Genomic DNA, 17,642 nt, shown 5'->3' with positions numbered 1-17,642 from the left:
GAGCCTGGGCGGGGGAGGGGCCGCGGCCACGCCCTCCTCTGGCCCCGCCCACGCCTCTGCAAAGCGTTACATATTCATTTATGCTAATTAGGACGGGTTCATGCAAATTATACGCTGATTTTTTAATGCAATTAAATGGAATTTCCACCTTAAAACCCTCTCAAAGCGCCCCGAAATCCCAAATTTCTTTCTCCAAAATCACAAATTTCCCCCTAAAATTCCCAAACTCCTGAATTTTTGCCCCAAAATTCCCAAATTTCCCCCTAAAATTCCCAATTTTTGCCCCAAAATCCCAAATTTCCACCCCAAAAGGCCAAACTGAGCCTGGGCGGGGGAGGGGCCGCGGCCACGCCCTCCTCTGGCCCCGCCCACGCCTCTGCAAAGCGTTACATATTCATTTATGCTAATTAGGACGGGTTCATGCAAATTATACGCTGATTTTTTAATGCAATTAAATGGAATTTCCACCTTAAAACCGTCTCAAAGCGCCCCGAAATCCCAAATTTCTTTCTCCAAAATCACAAATTTCCCCCTAAAATTCCCAAACTCCTGAATTTTTGCCGCCCAAAATCCCAAATTTCCCCCTAAAATTCCCAATTTTTGCCCCAAAATCCCAAATTTCCCCCTAAAATTCCCAATTTTTGCCCCAAAATCCCAAATTTCCACCCCAAAAGGCCAAACTGAGCCTGGGCGGGGGAGGGGCCGCGGCCACGCCCTCCTCTGGCCCCGCCCACGCCTCTGCAAAGCGTTACATATTCATTTATGCTAATTAGGACGGGTTCATGCAAATTATACGCTGATTTTTTAATGCAATTAAATGGAATTTCCACCTTAAAACCGTCTCAAAGCGCCCCAAAATCCCAAATTTCCTCCCCCAAAATTCCAAATTTTCCCATAAAATTCCCAAATTCAAAATTTTCCCCCCAAAATTCCCAAATTTCCCCCTAAAATTCCCAATTTTTGCCGCCCAAAATCCCAAATTTCCCCCTAAAATTCCCAATTTTTGCCCCCCATTTGCCCCCCAAATTCCCAAATTTCCCCCTAAAATTCCCAATTTTTGCAGCCCAAAATCCCAAATTTCCGCCCCAAAAGCCCCAAAGGGCCAAGCTGAGCCTGGGGGGGGGGAGGGGCCGCGGCCACGCCCTCCTCTGGCCCCGCCCACACATCTGCAAATCATTAAATATTCATTTATGCTAATTAAAATGGGTTTATGCAAATTATACGCTGATTTTTTTAATGCAATTAAGTGGAATTTCCACCCTAAAACCATCTCAAAGCGCCCCAAAATCCCAAATTTCCTCCCCCAAAATCGCAAATTTTCTCCTAAAATTCCCAGACTCCTGAATTTTTACCCAAAAATCCCGAATTTCCCCCTGAAATTCCCAATTTTCGCCCCCCAAAATCCCAAATTTCCCCCTAAATTCCCAATTTTTGCCCCAAAATCCCAAATTTCCCCCCAAATTTCCCCCTGAAACCCCAAATTTCCCCCCAAATTTCCCCCCATTTCCGACCTCTCCTCTCCGGGGTTTCCTCGGGGGGGTCCTGGGGGGGGTCCCCGGGGGGGGGCGGGGCCGGCCCTGCCCCTCCCCCACCCCCGGCCCCGCCCCCGTCGCCGTCGCAGCGACGCAGCAGCGCCTGGACCTCGGCGTCCAGCTGGGCAGCAAAGGGTTAAAAATGGGTCAGGAACCACCGGAATTAACCCCAAAAAATCGGCAGGAAAAAAACCCCAAAATTGGAACCCAAAAAACCCCGAAATTCCCCCAAAACCAACCCCAAAGCCACTCAAATCCAGCTGGGCAGCAAAGGGTTAAACACGGCTCAGAAAGGGTTAAAAACCGCCCCAAAAATCGGCAGAAAAACCCCAAAATTGCCCCAAAACCAACCCCAAATAAGAGGCAGAAAACCCCCCAAAATTGGAACCCAAAAACCCCCGAAATTCCCCCAAAACCAACCCCAAATGAGAGGCAGAAAATCCCTCCAAAATTCTCCCAAATCCGCTCAAAACAACTGGGCAGGAAAGGGTTAAAAACGGGTCAGAAAGGGTTAAAAGCCACCCCAAAAAATCCCAAAATTAACCCCAAAAATTGACAGAAAAATCCCAAAATTGGAACTCAAAAATCCCCAAAATTCCCCCAAAACCAACCCCAAACCCACTCAAATCCAGCTGGGTAGGAAAGGGTTAAAAATGGGTTCAGAATGAGCCCAAAAAATCCCAAAATTGCCCCAAAACCAACCCCAAATGAGAGGCAGAAAAATCCCCCCAAATCCACTTCTGTTAGCTGGGCAGGAAAGGGTTAAAAATGGGTCAGAAAGGGTTAAAAACCGCCCCAAAAATCGGCAGAAAAATCCCAAAATTGGAACCCAAAACCCCCAAAATTGCCCCAAAACCAACCCCAAATGAGAGGCAGAAAAATCCCCCCAAATCCACTTCTATTAACTGGGCAGCAAAGGGTTAAAAACGGCTCAAAAAGGGTTAAAAGCCGCCCCAAAAATCGGCAGAAAAATCCCAAAATTGCCCCCAAACCAACCCCAAATAAGACACAGAAAACCCCCCAAAATTGGAACCCAAAAACCCCAAAATTCCCCCGAAACCAACCCCAAACCCACTCAAATCCAGCTGGGCAGGAAAGGGTTAAAAACGGGTTCAGAATGAGCCCAAAAATCCCAAAATTGCCCCAAAACCAACCCCAAATCCCCTCAAATCCAGCTGGGGAAGGAAAGGGTTAAAAATGGGTTAAAAATGACCCCCAAAAAATCCCAAAACTAACCCAAAAAAAAAAGGGCAGAAAACCCCCAAAATTAGAACGCAAAAAACCCCAAATCACCCCAAAATTACCCCAAAACCAACTCAAATCCAGCTGGGTAGGAAAGGGTTAAAAATGACCCCAAAAAAACCCCAAAATTGCCCCAAAACCAACCCCAAATGAGAGGCAGAAAAATCCCCCCGAAATTCTCCAAAATCCGCTCAAAACAACTGGGCAGGAAAGGGTTAAAAACGGGTCAGAAAGGGTTAAAAAACACCCCAAAAATCGGCAGAAAAATCCCAAAATTAGAACCCAAAAACCCCAAAATTTCCCCAAAAACCAACCCCAAACCCACTCAAATCCAGCTGGGAAGAAAAGGGTTAAAAATGGGTTCAGAATGAGCCCAAAAAAATCCCAGAATTGCCCCAAAACCAACTCCAAGAAATTGGCAAATAAAGCCCAAAATTAGAACCCCAAAAACCCCAAAATTCCCTCAAAAATTCCCCCCGAACCAACTCAAATCCAGCTGGGCAGGAAAGGGTTAAAAATGGGTTTAAAAATGACCCCAAAAGCACCAAAATTAACCCGAAAAGAGGGCGGGAAAAAAACCCCAAAATTACCCCAAAAAACCAACCCCAAATCCCAAAATTAGAACCCAAAAAACCCCAAAACCCCCAAAAATCTGATCAAATTCAGCTGGAGAAAAAAGGGTTAAAAACGGGTTAAAAATGACCCAAAATTAACCCCCAAATTACCCCAAAAATAACCCCAAAATTACAACGCAGAAAACCCAAAGCCACTCAAATCCAGAGGGAGAGAAAAGGGTTAAAATGGGCTAAAAATGGGTTAAAAAAGACACCAAAATTAACCCAAAAATGCGCAGAAAAACCCCCAAAATTAAAACACAAAAATCCCCAAAATTCCCCCAAAACCAACCCCAAACCCCCTCAAATCCAGCTGGGAAGAAAAGGGTTAAAAACGGGTTAAAAATGAGCCCAAAAAAATCCCAAAATTGCCCCAAAACCAACTCCAAGAAATTGGCAAATAAAGCCCAAAATTAGAACCCAAAAAACCCCAAAATCACCCCAAAAATCAACCAAAATCCACTCAAATCCACCTGGGCAGGACAGGGTTAAAAAGGGTTTAAAAACACCCAAAAAACCCCAAAATCGCCCCAAATCATTGGCACACAAATGAGACAGAAAATCCTAAAATTAGAACCCCAAAAATCCCCAAAATTATCCCCAAAAACCAACCCCAAACCCAGCTGGAGGAGAGGGTTAAAAACGGGTTAGAAAGGGTTAAAAATGACCCTGAAATCCCCATTTTTCACCCCAAAATCCCCATTTTTCACCCCAATTTCACGGGGTTTTTTGTGTTTATCCCCTCCCAGCTGTGCCAGCTGTGCCAGCTGTGCCCAGAACCCCAATTTTGGTCCTTTTGACCCCAATTTTTTGTGTCTCACCCATCCCAGGTGTGACCAGGTAACCCCAAAATCCCCATTTTTTACCTCTAAATTCTCAATTTTCACCCCAAAATCTTCATTTTTCACCCCAAATTTCACGGGGTTTTTTTGGTTCATCCCCTCCCAGCCGTGCCCAGCTGTGCCCAGGTGTGCCCAGCTGTGCCCAGGTGTCCACAAATTCCCAATTTTCACCCATTTTCCCCCAATTTTCACCAATTTTTTCTCTCCCAGGTGTGCCCAGGTAACCCCAAATCCCTCATTTTTCACCCCAAATCCCCATTTTTCACCCAAATTTCACGGGGTTTTTTTCCTTTATCCCCTCCCAGCTGTGCCCAGGTCTGTGCCAAACCCCCCCAGCCATGCCCAGGTGTGCCCAGGTGCGTCTCACCTGTGCCCAGGCGCGGCTCACCAGGTGCAGGGTGGCGTCATCGGTGGCAATCCCCATTTTTCACCCCAAAATTCCCATTTTTCACCCCAAATCCCCATTTTTCACCCAAATTTCACGGGGTTTTTTGTGTTCATCCCCTCCCAGCCGTGCCCAGGTGTGCCCGGGCGTGCCCAGGTGTGCCCAGGTGCGTCTCACCTGTGCCCAGGCACGGCTCACCAGTTGCAGGGTGGCGTCATCGGTGGCAATCCCCATTTTTAACCCAAAATCCCCATTTTTAACCCAAAATTCCCATTTCTCACCCAAATTTCCCGGGGTTTTTTGCGTTCATCCCCTCCCAGCCGTGCCCAGGTGTGCCCAGGCGTGCCCAGGTGTGGCACCTGTGCCCAGGTGTGGCTCACCAGGTGCAGGGTGGCGTCATCGGTGGCAATCCCCATTTTTAACCCAAAATCCCCATTTTTCGTCCCAATTTCCCGGGGTTTTTTGTGTTCATCCCCCGCCAGCCATGCCCAGGTGTGCCCAGGTGCGTCTCACCTGTGCCCAGAAGCGGTTCACCAGGTGCAGGGTGGTGTCATCGGTGGCAATCCCCATTTTTCACCCCAAAATCCCACCTTTTAACCCCAAAATCCCCATTTTTCACCCAATTTTCCCGGGGTTTTTTTGCGTTCATCCCCTCCCGGGTGTGCCCGGGCGTGCCCGGGTGCGTCTCACCTGTGCCCAGAAGCGGTTCACCAGGTGCAGGGTGGCGTCGTCCGTGGCCTGGCGCTTCTCGAGCTTCTCGATCCTCTCCCGGAGCTCGTCCTCGCAGAGCTGGCGCTGCTCCAGGCGCTCGGCCAACTTCTTGTTCCGGAACTGCAGCACCTTCACGTCCATCTCCTCCTGCACAGGTGAGACACAGGTAAAATACAGGTGAGACACAGGTGACACGCGGCTGCTTGTTCCGGAACTGCAGCACCCTCACGTCCATCTTCTCCTGTACAGGTGAGACACAGCTATGGACAAATGACCCAGGTGACACAGGTGACACAGGTGACACGCGGCTGCTTGTTCCGGAACTGCAGCACCTTCACGTCCATCTCCTCCTGTGGGACAGGTGAGACATGGACAGGTGACACAGGTGACACAGGTGACACGCGGCTGCTTGTTCCGGAACTGCAGCACCTTCACGTCCATCTCCTCCTGCACAGGTGAGACACAGGTAAAATACAGGTGAGACACAACTTCTTGTTCCGGAACTGCAGAACGCTCACGTCCATCTCCTCCTGCACAGGTGAGACACGGACAGGTGACACAGGTGACACAGGTGAGACAGACACAGATAACACAAATGAGACACAGACAGGTGACACAGGTGACACAGGTGACACACGGCTGCTTGTTCCGGAACTGCAGCACCCTCACGTCCATCTCCTCCTGTGGGACAGGTGAGACACAGGTAAAATACAGGTGAGACACAGGTGACACACGGCTGCTTGTTCCGGAACTGCAGCACCTTCACGTCCATCTCCTCCTGTGGGACAGGTGAGACACAGGTAAAATACAGGTGAGACACAACTTCTTGTTCCGGAACTGCAGCACCTTCACGTCCATCTCCTCCTGCACAGGTGAGACACAGACAGGTGAGACATGGACAGGTGAGACAGAGGTATGGACAAGTGACACAGGTGACACACAGGTATGGACAGGTGACACAGGTGACACACGGCTTCTTGTTCCGGAACTGGAGAACCTTGACATCCATCTGCTCCTGTGGGACAGGTGAGACACAGACAGGTGACACAGGTGACACAGGTGAGACATGGACAGGTGAGACACAGCTATGGACAAGTGACCCAGGTGACACAGGTGACACAGGTGACACACGGCTGCTTGTTCCGGAACTGCAGCACCTCCACGTCCATCTCCTCCTGCACAGGTGAGACACAGGTAAAATACAGGTGAGACACAGGTGACACACGGCTGCTTGTTCCGGAACTGCAGCACCTCCACGTCCATCTCCTCCTGTGGGACAGGTGAGACACAGCTATGGACAGGTGACACAGGTGACACAGGTGAGACACAGCTATGGACAGGTGACACAGGTGAGACAGACAGGTGACACACAGCTTGTTGTTGTGGAACTGCAGCACCTTGAGGTCCCTCTCCCCCTGTACAGGCGAGCAAACAGGTGAGAACAGGTGAAAGACAGGTGAGACATGGATAAGTGAGACACAGACAGGTGAGAGACAGGTGAGACATGGACAGGTGAGACACGGACAGGTGAGACACAGACAGGTGAGACACAGGTGAGACATGGACAGGTGAGACAGGTGACACACAGTTTCTTGTTGTGGAACTGTAACACCTGGAGATCGATCTCCTCCTGTACAGGTGAGACACAGACATGGACAGGTGAGATATGGACAGGTGATACAGGTGAGATATAGACAGGTAAAACAGGTAAGATATGGACAGGTGAGACAAGTGAGACAGACAAGTGAAATATAGACAGGTGAGACAGGTGAGACACAAACAGGTAAAACAGGTGAGACATGGACAGGTGAGACAAGTGAGACACAGACAGGTGAGACAAGTGAGACACAGACAGGTGAGACAAGTGAGATGTGGACAAGTGATACAGGTGAGACACAGATAAACCAGGTGAGATATGGAGAGGTGAGACAGGTGAGATATAGACAAGTAAAACAGGTGAGATATGGACAGGTACAGACAGGTACACACAGGTAAGGACAGGTACGGACAGGTAAGGACAGGTAAGGACAGGTACACACAGGTATGGATAGGTACACACAGGTATGGACAGGTAAGGACAGGTACACACAGGTATGGACAGGTACACACAGGTATGGACAGGTAAGGACAGGTATACACAGGTATGGACAGGTACACACAGGTAAGGACAGGTACACACAGGTATGGACAGGTAAGGACAGGTACACACAGGTAAGGACAGGTACACACAGGTATGGACAGGTAAGGACAGGTACACACAGGTAAGGACAGGTAAGGACAGGTACGGACAGGTACACACAGGTATGGACAGGTACACACAGGTAAGGACAGGTACACACAGGTATGGACAGGTACACACAGGTAAGGACAGGTACACACAGGTAAGGACAGGTAAGGACAGGTACACACAGGTATGGACAGGTAAGGACAGGTACACACAGGTAAGGACAGGTACACACAGGTAAGGACAGGTAAGGACAGGTACGGACAGGTACACACAAGTAGGGACAGGTGAGACAGGGAAACAGCCCCAGGTGTTCTCCTGCACTGAGATCAAGCTGGGCAGGTGAGACACAGGTGAGACACACGCGAGACACAGGTGACACGTGGACACGTGACACACAGGTGAGACATGGACAGGTGAGACACAGGTGAGACACAGGTGGGACAAGTGAGACAGGGACAGGTGAGACAGATGAGGGACACACGCACAGATGACGCAGATGAGACAGGTGACACACAGACAGGTGACACAGGTGTGACAGCTGAGACACAGACAGGTGACACCACAGGTGACACCAGGGAACAGCCCCAGGTGAGCTCCAGGTGTTCTCCTCCACCGTGATCAACCTGCAGGTATGGACAGGTGAGGGACAGACAAGTGTGACAAGTGAGACACAGACGGGTGAGGGACAGACAGGTGACACAGGTGTGACAGGTGAGACACAGACAGGTGAGGGACAGACAGGTGGCACAAGTGTGACAAGTGAGACACAGACGGGTGAGGGACAGACAGGTGACACACGTGTGACAGGTGAGACACAGACAGGTGAGGGACAGACAGGTGGCACAAGTGTGACAGGTGAGACACAGACAGGTGAGACACAGACAGGTGAGGGACAGACAGGTGGCACAAGTGTGACAGGTGAGACACAGACAGGTGACCCAGGTGTGGCAGGTGGCACAGGTGTGACAGGTGAGACACAGACAGGTGACCCAGGTGTGACAGGTGTGGCAGGTGGCACAGGTGGCACAGGTGTGACAGGTGAGACACAGACAGGTGACCCAGGTGTGGCAGGTGGCACAGGTGGCACAGGTGGCACAGGTGTGACAGGTTCTTGTTCCACACCAGCAAACTCTCCACGTCCATCTCGTCCTGCACAGGTGAGGGGACAGCGCCCAGGTGTGCCCAGGTGTGCCCAGCTGTGCCCCAGGTGTGCCCAGGTGTGCCCAAGTGTGTCCAAGTGAGCCCAGGTGTGCCCCAGGTGTGTCCAGGTGTGCCCCAAGTGTGCCCAGGTGTGCCCAAGATCCCAATTCTGGTTCTTTTAACCCCATTTTTTGTGTTTCACCTATCCCAGGTGTGCCTAAACCCCCAATTTTCTCCCAACTTTCACCAATTTTTGCCGTTTTTTCCCCATTTTTCCCTCCCAGGTGTGTCCAGGTGTCCCTAAGCCCCCAATTTTCACCCAATTTCTCCCAATTTTCACCAATTTTCCCCCAATTTTTGCCTTTTTTTTCCCCATTTCCCCGCCCCAGCTGTGCCCAGGTAACCCCAAATCCCCATTTCTCACCCCAAAATCCCCATTTCCCACCCAAATTTCCCGGGGTTTTTTGCGCCCATCCCCTCCCAGCCGTGCCCGGGTGTGCCCAGGTGTGCCCGGGGTGTGCCCGGGTGTGCCAGCCGTGCCCTCACCGTGGAGCTGATGCCGCCCAGGCGCAGGGGCTCGATCAGCGTCGTCGGCGGCTGCTCCTCGCGGGGGGGGCGCTTCTCGGGGGGGCCCCCCCCGGCCTCGGGGGGTCCCCGCTTGGCCCCGACCCCGGCCATGGGAACCTGGGGGGAATTTGGGGGGTTTGGGGTCATTTTGGGGAATTTTTGGGGATTTATTGTGATTTTTGAGGGATTTATTGTGATTTTTGGGGGATTTTATGGGGATTTATTGTGATTTTGGGGGGATTTTTGGGGGTCCCCACTTGGCCCCAACCCCGGCCATGGGAACCTGGGGGGAATTTGGGGGGTTTGGGGTCATTTTGGGGAATTTTTGGGGATTTATTGTGATTTTTGAGGGATTTATTGTGATTTTTGGGGGATTTTATGGGGATTTATTGTGATTTTGGGGGGATTTTTGGGGGTCCCCACTTGGCCCCAACCCCGGCCATGGGAACCTGGGGGGAATTTGGGGGGTTTGGGGTCATTTTGGGGATTTTTGGAGATTTATTGTGATTTTTGAGGGATTCATTGTGATTTTTGGGGGATTTTATGGGGATTTATTGTGATTTTTGGGGAATTTATTGTGATTTTTGGGGGATTTTTGGGGGGATTTTTGGGGGTCCCCACTTGGCCCCAACCCCGGCCATGGGAACCTGGGGGGAATTTGGGGGGTTTGGGGTCATTTGGGAGATTTTGGGGATTTTTGGGGATTTTTGGGGGATTTATTGTGATTTTTGGGGGATTTTATGGGGATTTATTGTGATTTTTGGGGGATTTTATGGGGATTTATTGTGATTTTCGGGGGATTTTTGGGGGTCCCCACTTGGCCCCAACCCCGGCCATGGGAACCTGGGGGGAAATTTGGGGGGTTTGGGGTCATTTTGGGGAATTTTTGGGGATTTATTGTGATTTTTGAGGGATTTATTGTGATTTTTGGGGGATTTTATGGGGATTTATTGTGATTTTGGGGGGATTTTTGGGGGTCCCCGCTTGGCCCCAACCCCGGCCATGGGAACCTGGGGAGGATTTGGGGGGTTTGGGGTCATTTTGGGGATTTTTGGAGATTTATTGTGATTTTTGAGGGATTTATTGTGATTTTTGGGGGATTTTTGAGGGATTTATTGTGATTTTTTGGGGGATTTTTGAGGGATTTATTGTGATTTTGGGGGGATTTTTGGGGGTCCCCACTTGGCCCCAACCCCGGCCATGGGAACCTGGGGGGAATTTGGGGGGTTTGGGGTCATTTTGGGGATTTTTGGAGATTTATTGTGATTTTTGAGGGATTTATTGTGATTTTTGGGGGATTTTATGGGGATTTATTGTGATTTTTGGGGAATTTATTGTGATTTTTGGGGGATTTTTGGGGGGATTTTTGGGGGTCCCCACTTGGCCCCAACCCCGGCCATGGGAACCTGGGGGGAATTTGGGGGGTTTGGGGTCATTTGGGAGATTTTGGGGATTTTTGGGGATTTTTGGGGGATTTATTGTGATTTTTGAGGGATTTATTGTGATTTTTGGGGGATTTTATGGGGATTTATTGTGATTCTGGGGGGATTTTTGGGGGTCCCCGCTTGGCCCCAACCCCGGCCATGGGAACCTGGGGAGGATTTGGGGGGTTTGGGGTCATTTTGGGGATTTTTGGAGATTTATTGTGATTTTTGAGGGATTTATTGTGATTTTTGGGGGATTTATTGTGATTTTTGAGGGATTTATTGTGATTTTTTGGGGGATTTTTGAGGGATTTATTGTGATTTTCGGGGGATTTTATGGGGGATTTATTGTGATTTTTGGGGGATTTTTGGGGGATTTATTGTGATTTTTGGGGGATTTTTGGGGGGATTTTTGGGGGTCCCCACTTGGCCCCAACCCCGGCCATGGGAACCTGGGGGGAATTTGGGGGGTTTGGGGTCATTTGGGAGATTTTGGGGATTTTTGGGGGATTTATTGTGATTTTTGGGGGATTTTATGGGGATTTATTGTGATTTTTGAGGGATTTATTGTGATTTTTGGGGGATTTTATGGGGATTTATTGTGATTTTGGGGGGATTTTTGGGGGTCCCCACTTGGCCCCAACCCCGGCCATGGGAACCTGGGGAGGATTTGGGGGGTTTGGGGTCATTTTGGGGATTTTTGGAGATTTATTGTGATTTTTGAGGGATTTATTGTGATTTTTGGGGGATTTTATGGGGATTTATTGTGATTTTGGGGGGATTTTTGGGGGTCCCCACTTGGCCCCGACCCCGGCCATGGGAACCTGGGGAGGATTTGGGGGGTTTGGGGTCATTTTGGGGATTTTTGGAGATTTATTGTGATTTTTGAGGGATTTATTGTGATTTTTGGGGGATTTTATGGGGATTTATTGTGATTTTTGGGGAATTTATTGTGATTTTTGGGGGATTTTTGGGGGGATTTTTGGGGGTCCCCACTTGGCCCCAACCCCGGCCATGGGAACCTGGGGGGAATTTGGGGGGTTTGGGGTCATTTGGGAGATTTTGGGGAATTTTTGGGGATTTTTGGGGGATTTATTGTGATTTTTGAGGGATTTATTGTGATTTTTTGGGGGATTTTTGAGGGATTTATTATGATTTTTGGGGGATTTTTGGGGGATTTATTGTGATTTTCGGGGGATTTTATGGGGGATTTATTGTGATTTTTGGGGGATTTTTGGGGGATTTTGGGGGGTCCCCACTTGGCCCCAACCCCGGCCATGGGAACCTGGGGGGAATTTGGGGGGTTTGGGGTCATTTGGGAGATTTTGGGGATTTTTGGGGGATTTATTGTGATTTTTGAGGGATTTATTGTGATTTTTTGGGGGATTTTTGAGGGATTTATTATGATTTTTGGGGGATTTTTGGGGGATTTATTGTGATTTTCGGGGGATTTTATGGGGGATTTATTGTGATTTTTGGGGGATTTTTGGGGGATTTTGGGGGGTCCCCACTTGGCCCCGACCCCGGCCATGGGAACCTGGGGGAAATTTGGGGGGTTTGGGGTCATTTGGGGGATTTTAGGGGATTTTTGAGGGATTTATTGTGATTTTTGGGGGATTTTTGAGGGATTTATTGTGAATTTTAGGGGGATTTTTGGGGGATTTATTGTGATTTTCGGGGGATTTTTGGGGGATTTATTGTGATTTTTGGGGGATTTATGGTGATTTTCGGGGCATTTTAAGGAGAATTTATTGTGATTTTGGGGGGATTTTTGGGGGGATTTATTGTGATTTTTGGGAGATTTTTGGGGGATTTTGGGGGGTCCCCGCTTGGCCCCGACCCCGGCCATGGGAACCTGGGGGGAAATTTGGGGGGTTTGGGGTCATTTGGGGGATTTTAGGGGATTTTTGAGGTATTTATTGTGATTTTTGGGGGATTTATTGTGATTTTCGGGGGATTTTATGGGGGATTTATTGTGATTTTTGGGGGATTTTTGGGGGATTTATTGTGATTTTGGGGAATTTATTGTGATTTTTGGGGGCATTTTGGGGGTCCCCGCTTGTCCCCGACCCCGGCCATGGAAACCTGGGGCACAAATTTGGGGGATTTTGGGGATTTCTGGGGAAATTTTGTAAGATTATGGGGAGATTTTGGGGGAATTTCCGAGGATTTTGAGAAAATTTCGGAGCATTTGGGGCTGCCGGGAGAGATTGGATCGCTCCCGGCAACGAAATTTTCGGAGAATTTGGGGATTTTTGAACAAAAAAAAGTGACCTGAGTGTCACAAAATGGAATTGAGCAAATCAGATAAAGGAATTTGGGGCATTTGAGGCGAAATTTGGGCGAAATTTCAGCGATTTTTGGCCTTTTCAGATCTCAGGTGACAAAATGGCGGCGTGAGGGAACCGTGAGGGGCAAGAGCGGGAAAGGAACTTCGGAGGGGCCCGGGAAGGCTTTGGGGGGTTTTAGGGGTGGTTTTGAAGGGATTTTGGGGCATTTTGGGTCGATTTCCAGCGATTTTGGGGCTTTTTTTGGGTTTTATTCAAGGGTCCATCCCGCCCCCCCCCCCCAGAGCTCACCGGAGCCGGAGCCGCAGTCAGCTCCCCTCAGCGCTGACCACGCCCACCGCCACCTCTGATTGGCTGAATTTCCCCAAACCACGCCCCTACTCCTCCTTCTCCGCGCTCTGATTGGTTAAGATGTTTTGGTCCCGCCTCTGTCGCCATGGTAACGCGCAGGGGGGGGAAGGAGAGGCCGGCGGCTCTTAAAGGGGTAACGGGAGGCTCTTAAAGCGGCGATGGTGGCGGGGGGACTACAAACGGTTTTTTGGGAATTTTTGGGGAATTTGGGGGGAATTTTGGGGGAATTTTGGTGGATTTGGGGGTTTGGGGTGGAAATTGGGAAATTTGGGGAGATTTGGGTGAAAATTTGGGCGATTTGGGTGAATTTTTAGGAGGATTCTTTGGGAGGATTTGGGGCAATTTTTTGGGGAATTTGGGGTGAAAATTTGGGAAATTTTTGGCGTTTTAGGGGAAATTTGTGGAAATTTGGGTGAATTTTTAGGAGGATTTTTGGAGATTTTTTTATTTTTTTGGGGAAATTTGGGGAGGATTTTGTGGGTTTGGGCGATTTTCGGAGGATTTGGGGCAACTTTGGGAAATTTTGGGAGATTTGGGGGGAATTTTGGACGAATTTTAGTGGATTTAGGGGTCTTGGGTGGAAATTGAGAAATTTGGGCTCAAAATTTGGGCGATTTTGGGCGGATTTGTGGAAATTTCTGCAGATTTTGGGTGGATTTCAAGGAAATGTGGGTGAAATTTTAGGTGAATTTTTAGGAGGATTTTGGGCGATTTTTGGGAGAATTTGGGGTGACAATTTTGGCGGTTTTGGTGATTTTGGGTGGATTTGGAGAAATTTTGGGGGATTTTGGGGTGAATTTGGCTTTTTGGGGTGAAAATTTGAACGATTTTGGGAAATTTTGGGTGGAAATTTGGGCGATTTTGGGAGGATTGTGTTGATTTTTTTAGGAGGATTTTTTGGGAGATTTTTTTGCGTGGAATTTAGGGAGAATTTGAGTGAAAACACGGGAAATTTTGGGTGGATTTGGGGGAAATTCAGGTGAATTTTTAGAAGGATTTTTGAGGTAATTTGGGTGGAAATTGGGAAATTTGGGGAGATTTTAGGTGAAAATTTGGGCGATTTTGGGGGATTTTGGGTGGATTTGGGGGAAATTGGGGTGTATTTCTAGGATAATTTTTAGGAGGATTTTTGGAAATTTGGGAGATTTTGGGTGAAAATTTGAGTGAAATTTTAAGAGGATTTTTGAAAGATTTTTTGGGGAGTTTGGGGTAAAAATTTGGGAAATTTTGGGTGGAATTGGAGAAATTTGGGGGATTTTGGGTGAAATTGGCTTTTTTGGGTGAAAACTGGAAAATTTGGGGAGATTTTGGGTGAAGATTTTGAGATTTTGGGAAATTTTGGGTGGATTTGGGTGAATTCTGGGAGAATTTTTAGGAGGATTTTTGGGAGAATTTTTACGGAGAATTGGGGTGAAAATTTGGGAATTTTTGGGGGATTTTGAGGAAAATTTGGCTGAATTTTTGTGAGGATTTTTGGGAGATATTTTGGGGTAATTTGGAGAGATTTTTGGGGAAACTTGGGGGAATTTTTAGGAGGATTTAAGGCGTTTTTTGGGGGAATTTGGTGAAAATTCGGGAAATTTTGGTGGATTTGGGAAAATTTTTGAGGATTTTGGGTGGACTTGGAGAAATTTTGGGGGATTTTGGGTGAAATTGGCTTTTTTGGGTGGAAATTGGGGAATTTGGGGAGATTTTGGGTGAAAATGTGGGAAATTTTGGGGGAAACTTGGGTGAAATTTTAGGAGGATTTAAGGCGATTTTTAAGGGGGAATTTAGGGTGAAAATGTGGCAAATTTTGGGTGCATTTGGAGAAATTTCGAGATTTTTGGGTGGAAATCGGGAAATTTGGGGAGATTTGGAGTGAAAATATGGACAATTTGGGGAAATTTTTGGAAATTTGGGGGGAAATTGGTGGGAAATTGGGTGAATTTTTAGGAGAATTTTGGGGGGAATTTTGGGGAAAATTTGGGAAGTTTTTGGGTGAAAATTTGGGGTGAAAATTTTGGGAAATTTCGGGTTGATTTGGGGGAAAATTTTGGCGAATTTTGAGGAGGATTTTTGGGAGGATTTTAGGTGGAAATCGGGAAAATTGGGGAGATTTTGCGTGAAGATTTGGGAAATTTTGGGTGGGTTTGTGGAAATTTTTTGAGGATTCTTGGGGGGATTTGGGGGAAATTTGGGTGAATTTTAAGGAGGATTGTTGGTTGGACTTTTGAAGATTTTTGGTATGCTGATGAGATGCTAATTAGGGTGGAATTACTGGGAAATTAATGGGGGAATTAATTAAGGACAGGTGTGGTTTGGTCAGACCTGTACAGGCAGTGACGGCTCCAGGTGAGAGGCTCTGGTGAAGCCCAATTAGTGCTGCGGGCATGCAAATGAGATGCTAATTAGGCGGTAATTACATGCAAATTACACTCAGTTTAATGAGGAACAGGTGGGTGTGCCTTGGGGCTGGGCATTACCAGGGTCCCCAGGTGAGCTGGGCAGGTGAGCAGAACCCCGCCTCCAAATATGCAAATAAGACGCAAATGAGATTCAAATGAGATGCAATTGGAGGTGAAACACAAAGGGGGCGGAGCTTGGGGCAGTCAGGTGTGTCTGGGATGTCCAGGTGAGCTGGGCAGGTGGGAACTCACTAAAAACCAGATGAGAAGATGCAAATGAGGTACAAACAGCATGCAAATGAGATGCAAAGGAGATGTGGGACGCCTGAGGGCACCAGTGGTCCTTCGGTCTCGCGAGATTTGGAGCGGCGGGAAGAGTGGGGAGGAGGGGAAAGGCGATGGGGAAGTCTCGCGTGAACGCCTATTGATAGAGACGTCAATCTCGCGAGATTTGCGTATAGAGCGGGAAGGAGGCGGGCTTGAGGGAAAAGCCTCAGGTCGTGGGGGTGTTCAAATCTCGCGAGAGTGCCAGCCGAGAAGCGGTACGATCTCGCGAGATGTCGTGTGGCGGGCGGGGCATGAGGGAGGCGGAGGAAGGCCTGAAGGAGGCGGGCGGGAGGGAGGGAGGGAGGAAGGCGGGGGCTCAAACACCGCCATAGCGCCCATAGGGAAGCGTCACAAACTCGCGACACTTCGCGTGTTGAGAGGGCGAGAAAGAAGAGGGGCGGGCTGAAGTCTCGCGAGAGCGCCCATTCATTCTCACAGTGCTCTCGCGAGACTTGGTGTGCGGGGGAGAGCGTGAATCGGGGAGGGAGGAGAGAGATCTCGCGATATCGCAGTTTGACTCAAGGGAGATCTCGCGACATTTGGTGTGGCGGGAGGGCGGGAAGGAGGAGGAGGGCGTGGGCTGGAAAAAAAAAAAAGGAAAGGGAATCTCGCGAGATCGCAATGCGTGTCTGAATGGGAGATATCGCGAGATTTTTCCTTGGCGGCAGGGCTGAAAGGCGGAGCTCGGCGCGGGGTGAGGGTGGAGCTTGATCTCGCGAGATCCCCGCTCGTTTCATTGGGAGCTCTCGCGAGAGTTGAGGGGGAAGGCGGGAGGCGGGAGGAGCTGAGGGCGGGCAGGGGGTGAAGGCGGTGTGCGAGATCTCGCGAGAACGCCCATTGAGTGTAATTGCGCTAAAGAGAGAGCTGGGCGGGCGCGCTCGCCGCCGCCGCCATTTGCCGGCGTCTCCCCCTCAGAGTCGCGGACTTCATTTCCCGTGAGCCCTGAGAGACAAGGGGAGGAGGAAGGAAAAAAAAAAAGAACGAGAGGTCTCGCGAGATCGCAATGCGTCTGACTGGGAGATATCGCGAGATTTTTCCGTGGCGGGAGTGCTCTAAGGCGGAGTTTGCCCGGGGAGGAGCTTGATCTCGCGAGATCTCCCATTGAAACCAGCGGGATTCCCGCGAGATTTGGTGGGGGGGCGGGTAAAGAGGAGGGCGGGAAAAGCGGGAGGAGCTGAGGGCGGGGAGGGGAGGAGTGGCGAGATCTCGCGAGATCCTCAATTGAATTTCATTGCGTTCTCGCGAGAGCTGGGCGGGCGCGCTCGCTTGGCCGCCGCCATTTGCCGGCGTCTCCCCCTCAGAGGTGCGGACTCCATTTCCCGTGAGCCCTGAGGGAGAAGAGGGGGGAGGAAGGCTCTGGGGGGGGTTTGGGGGTGCCCAGGGGGGGTCTCGGTGAAAGGGGGAGGGGGAAGCCGGCCGCCATTTGGCGGTGGAGGAGGAGCGGGCGGCGGAGCTCCCCTCCCCTCACGGCTCCGTGCCGTCCTTCCGCCTCCTCCTCCTCATCCTCCTCATCCTCCTCATCCCGGGAGGCGCCGGGAGCGGCGGGGAGCGAGCGGTAATGGGGGAGGGGCCGAGCTGTCGGGTGAGGGGGCTGGAATGGGGTTG

General features: G+C 49.7%; 1 protein-coding gene across 1 annotated transcript in view; it reads right to left on the bottom strand.

The window, feature by feature from the left end:
• Nucleotides 1–13,280, bottom strand: part of RNF40 (ring finger protein 40) — a 56,582-nt gene extending 43,302 nt beyond the window's left edge. Inside the window, exons 1-4 of the mRNA XM_058823083.1 lie at nt 13,264–13,280; nt 9,240–9,377; nt 5,306–5,473; nt 1,512–1,653 (exon numbers count right to left, since the gene is read on the bottom strand). Coding sequence (XP_058679066.1) covers nt 1,512–1,653; nt 5,306–5,473; nt 9,240–9,371 — 442 coding nt within the window. The 5' untranslated portion in view covers nt 9,372–9,377; nt 13,264–13,280. The remainder of the gene's footprint in view (nt 1–1,511; nt 1,654–5,305; nt 5,474–9,239; nt 9,378–13,263) is intronic.
• Nucleotides 13,281–17,642: the final 4,362 nt, after the last annotated feature.

This window comes from Ammospiza caudacuta, chromosome 37, assembly GCF_027887145.1.
Source record: "Ammospiza caudacuta isolate bAmmCau1 chromosome 37, bAmmCau1.pri, whole genome shotgun sequence".
In the NCBI taxonomy this organism is placed as follows: Eukaryota; Metazoa; Chordata; class Aves; order Passeriformes; family Passerellidae; genus Ammospiza; species Ammospiza caudacuta.
The sequence above is the reverse complement of the archived record's forward strand: the minus strand, read 5'-3'. Positions and strand labels throughout refer to the sequence as shown.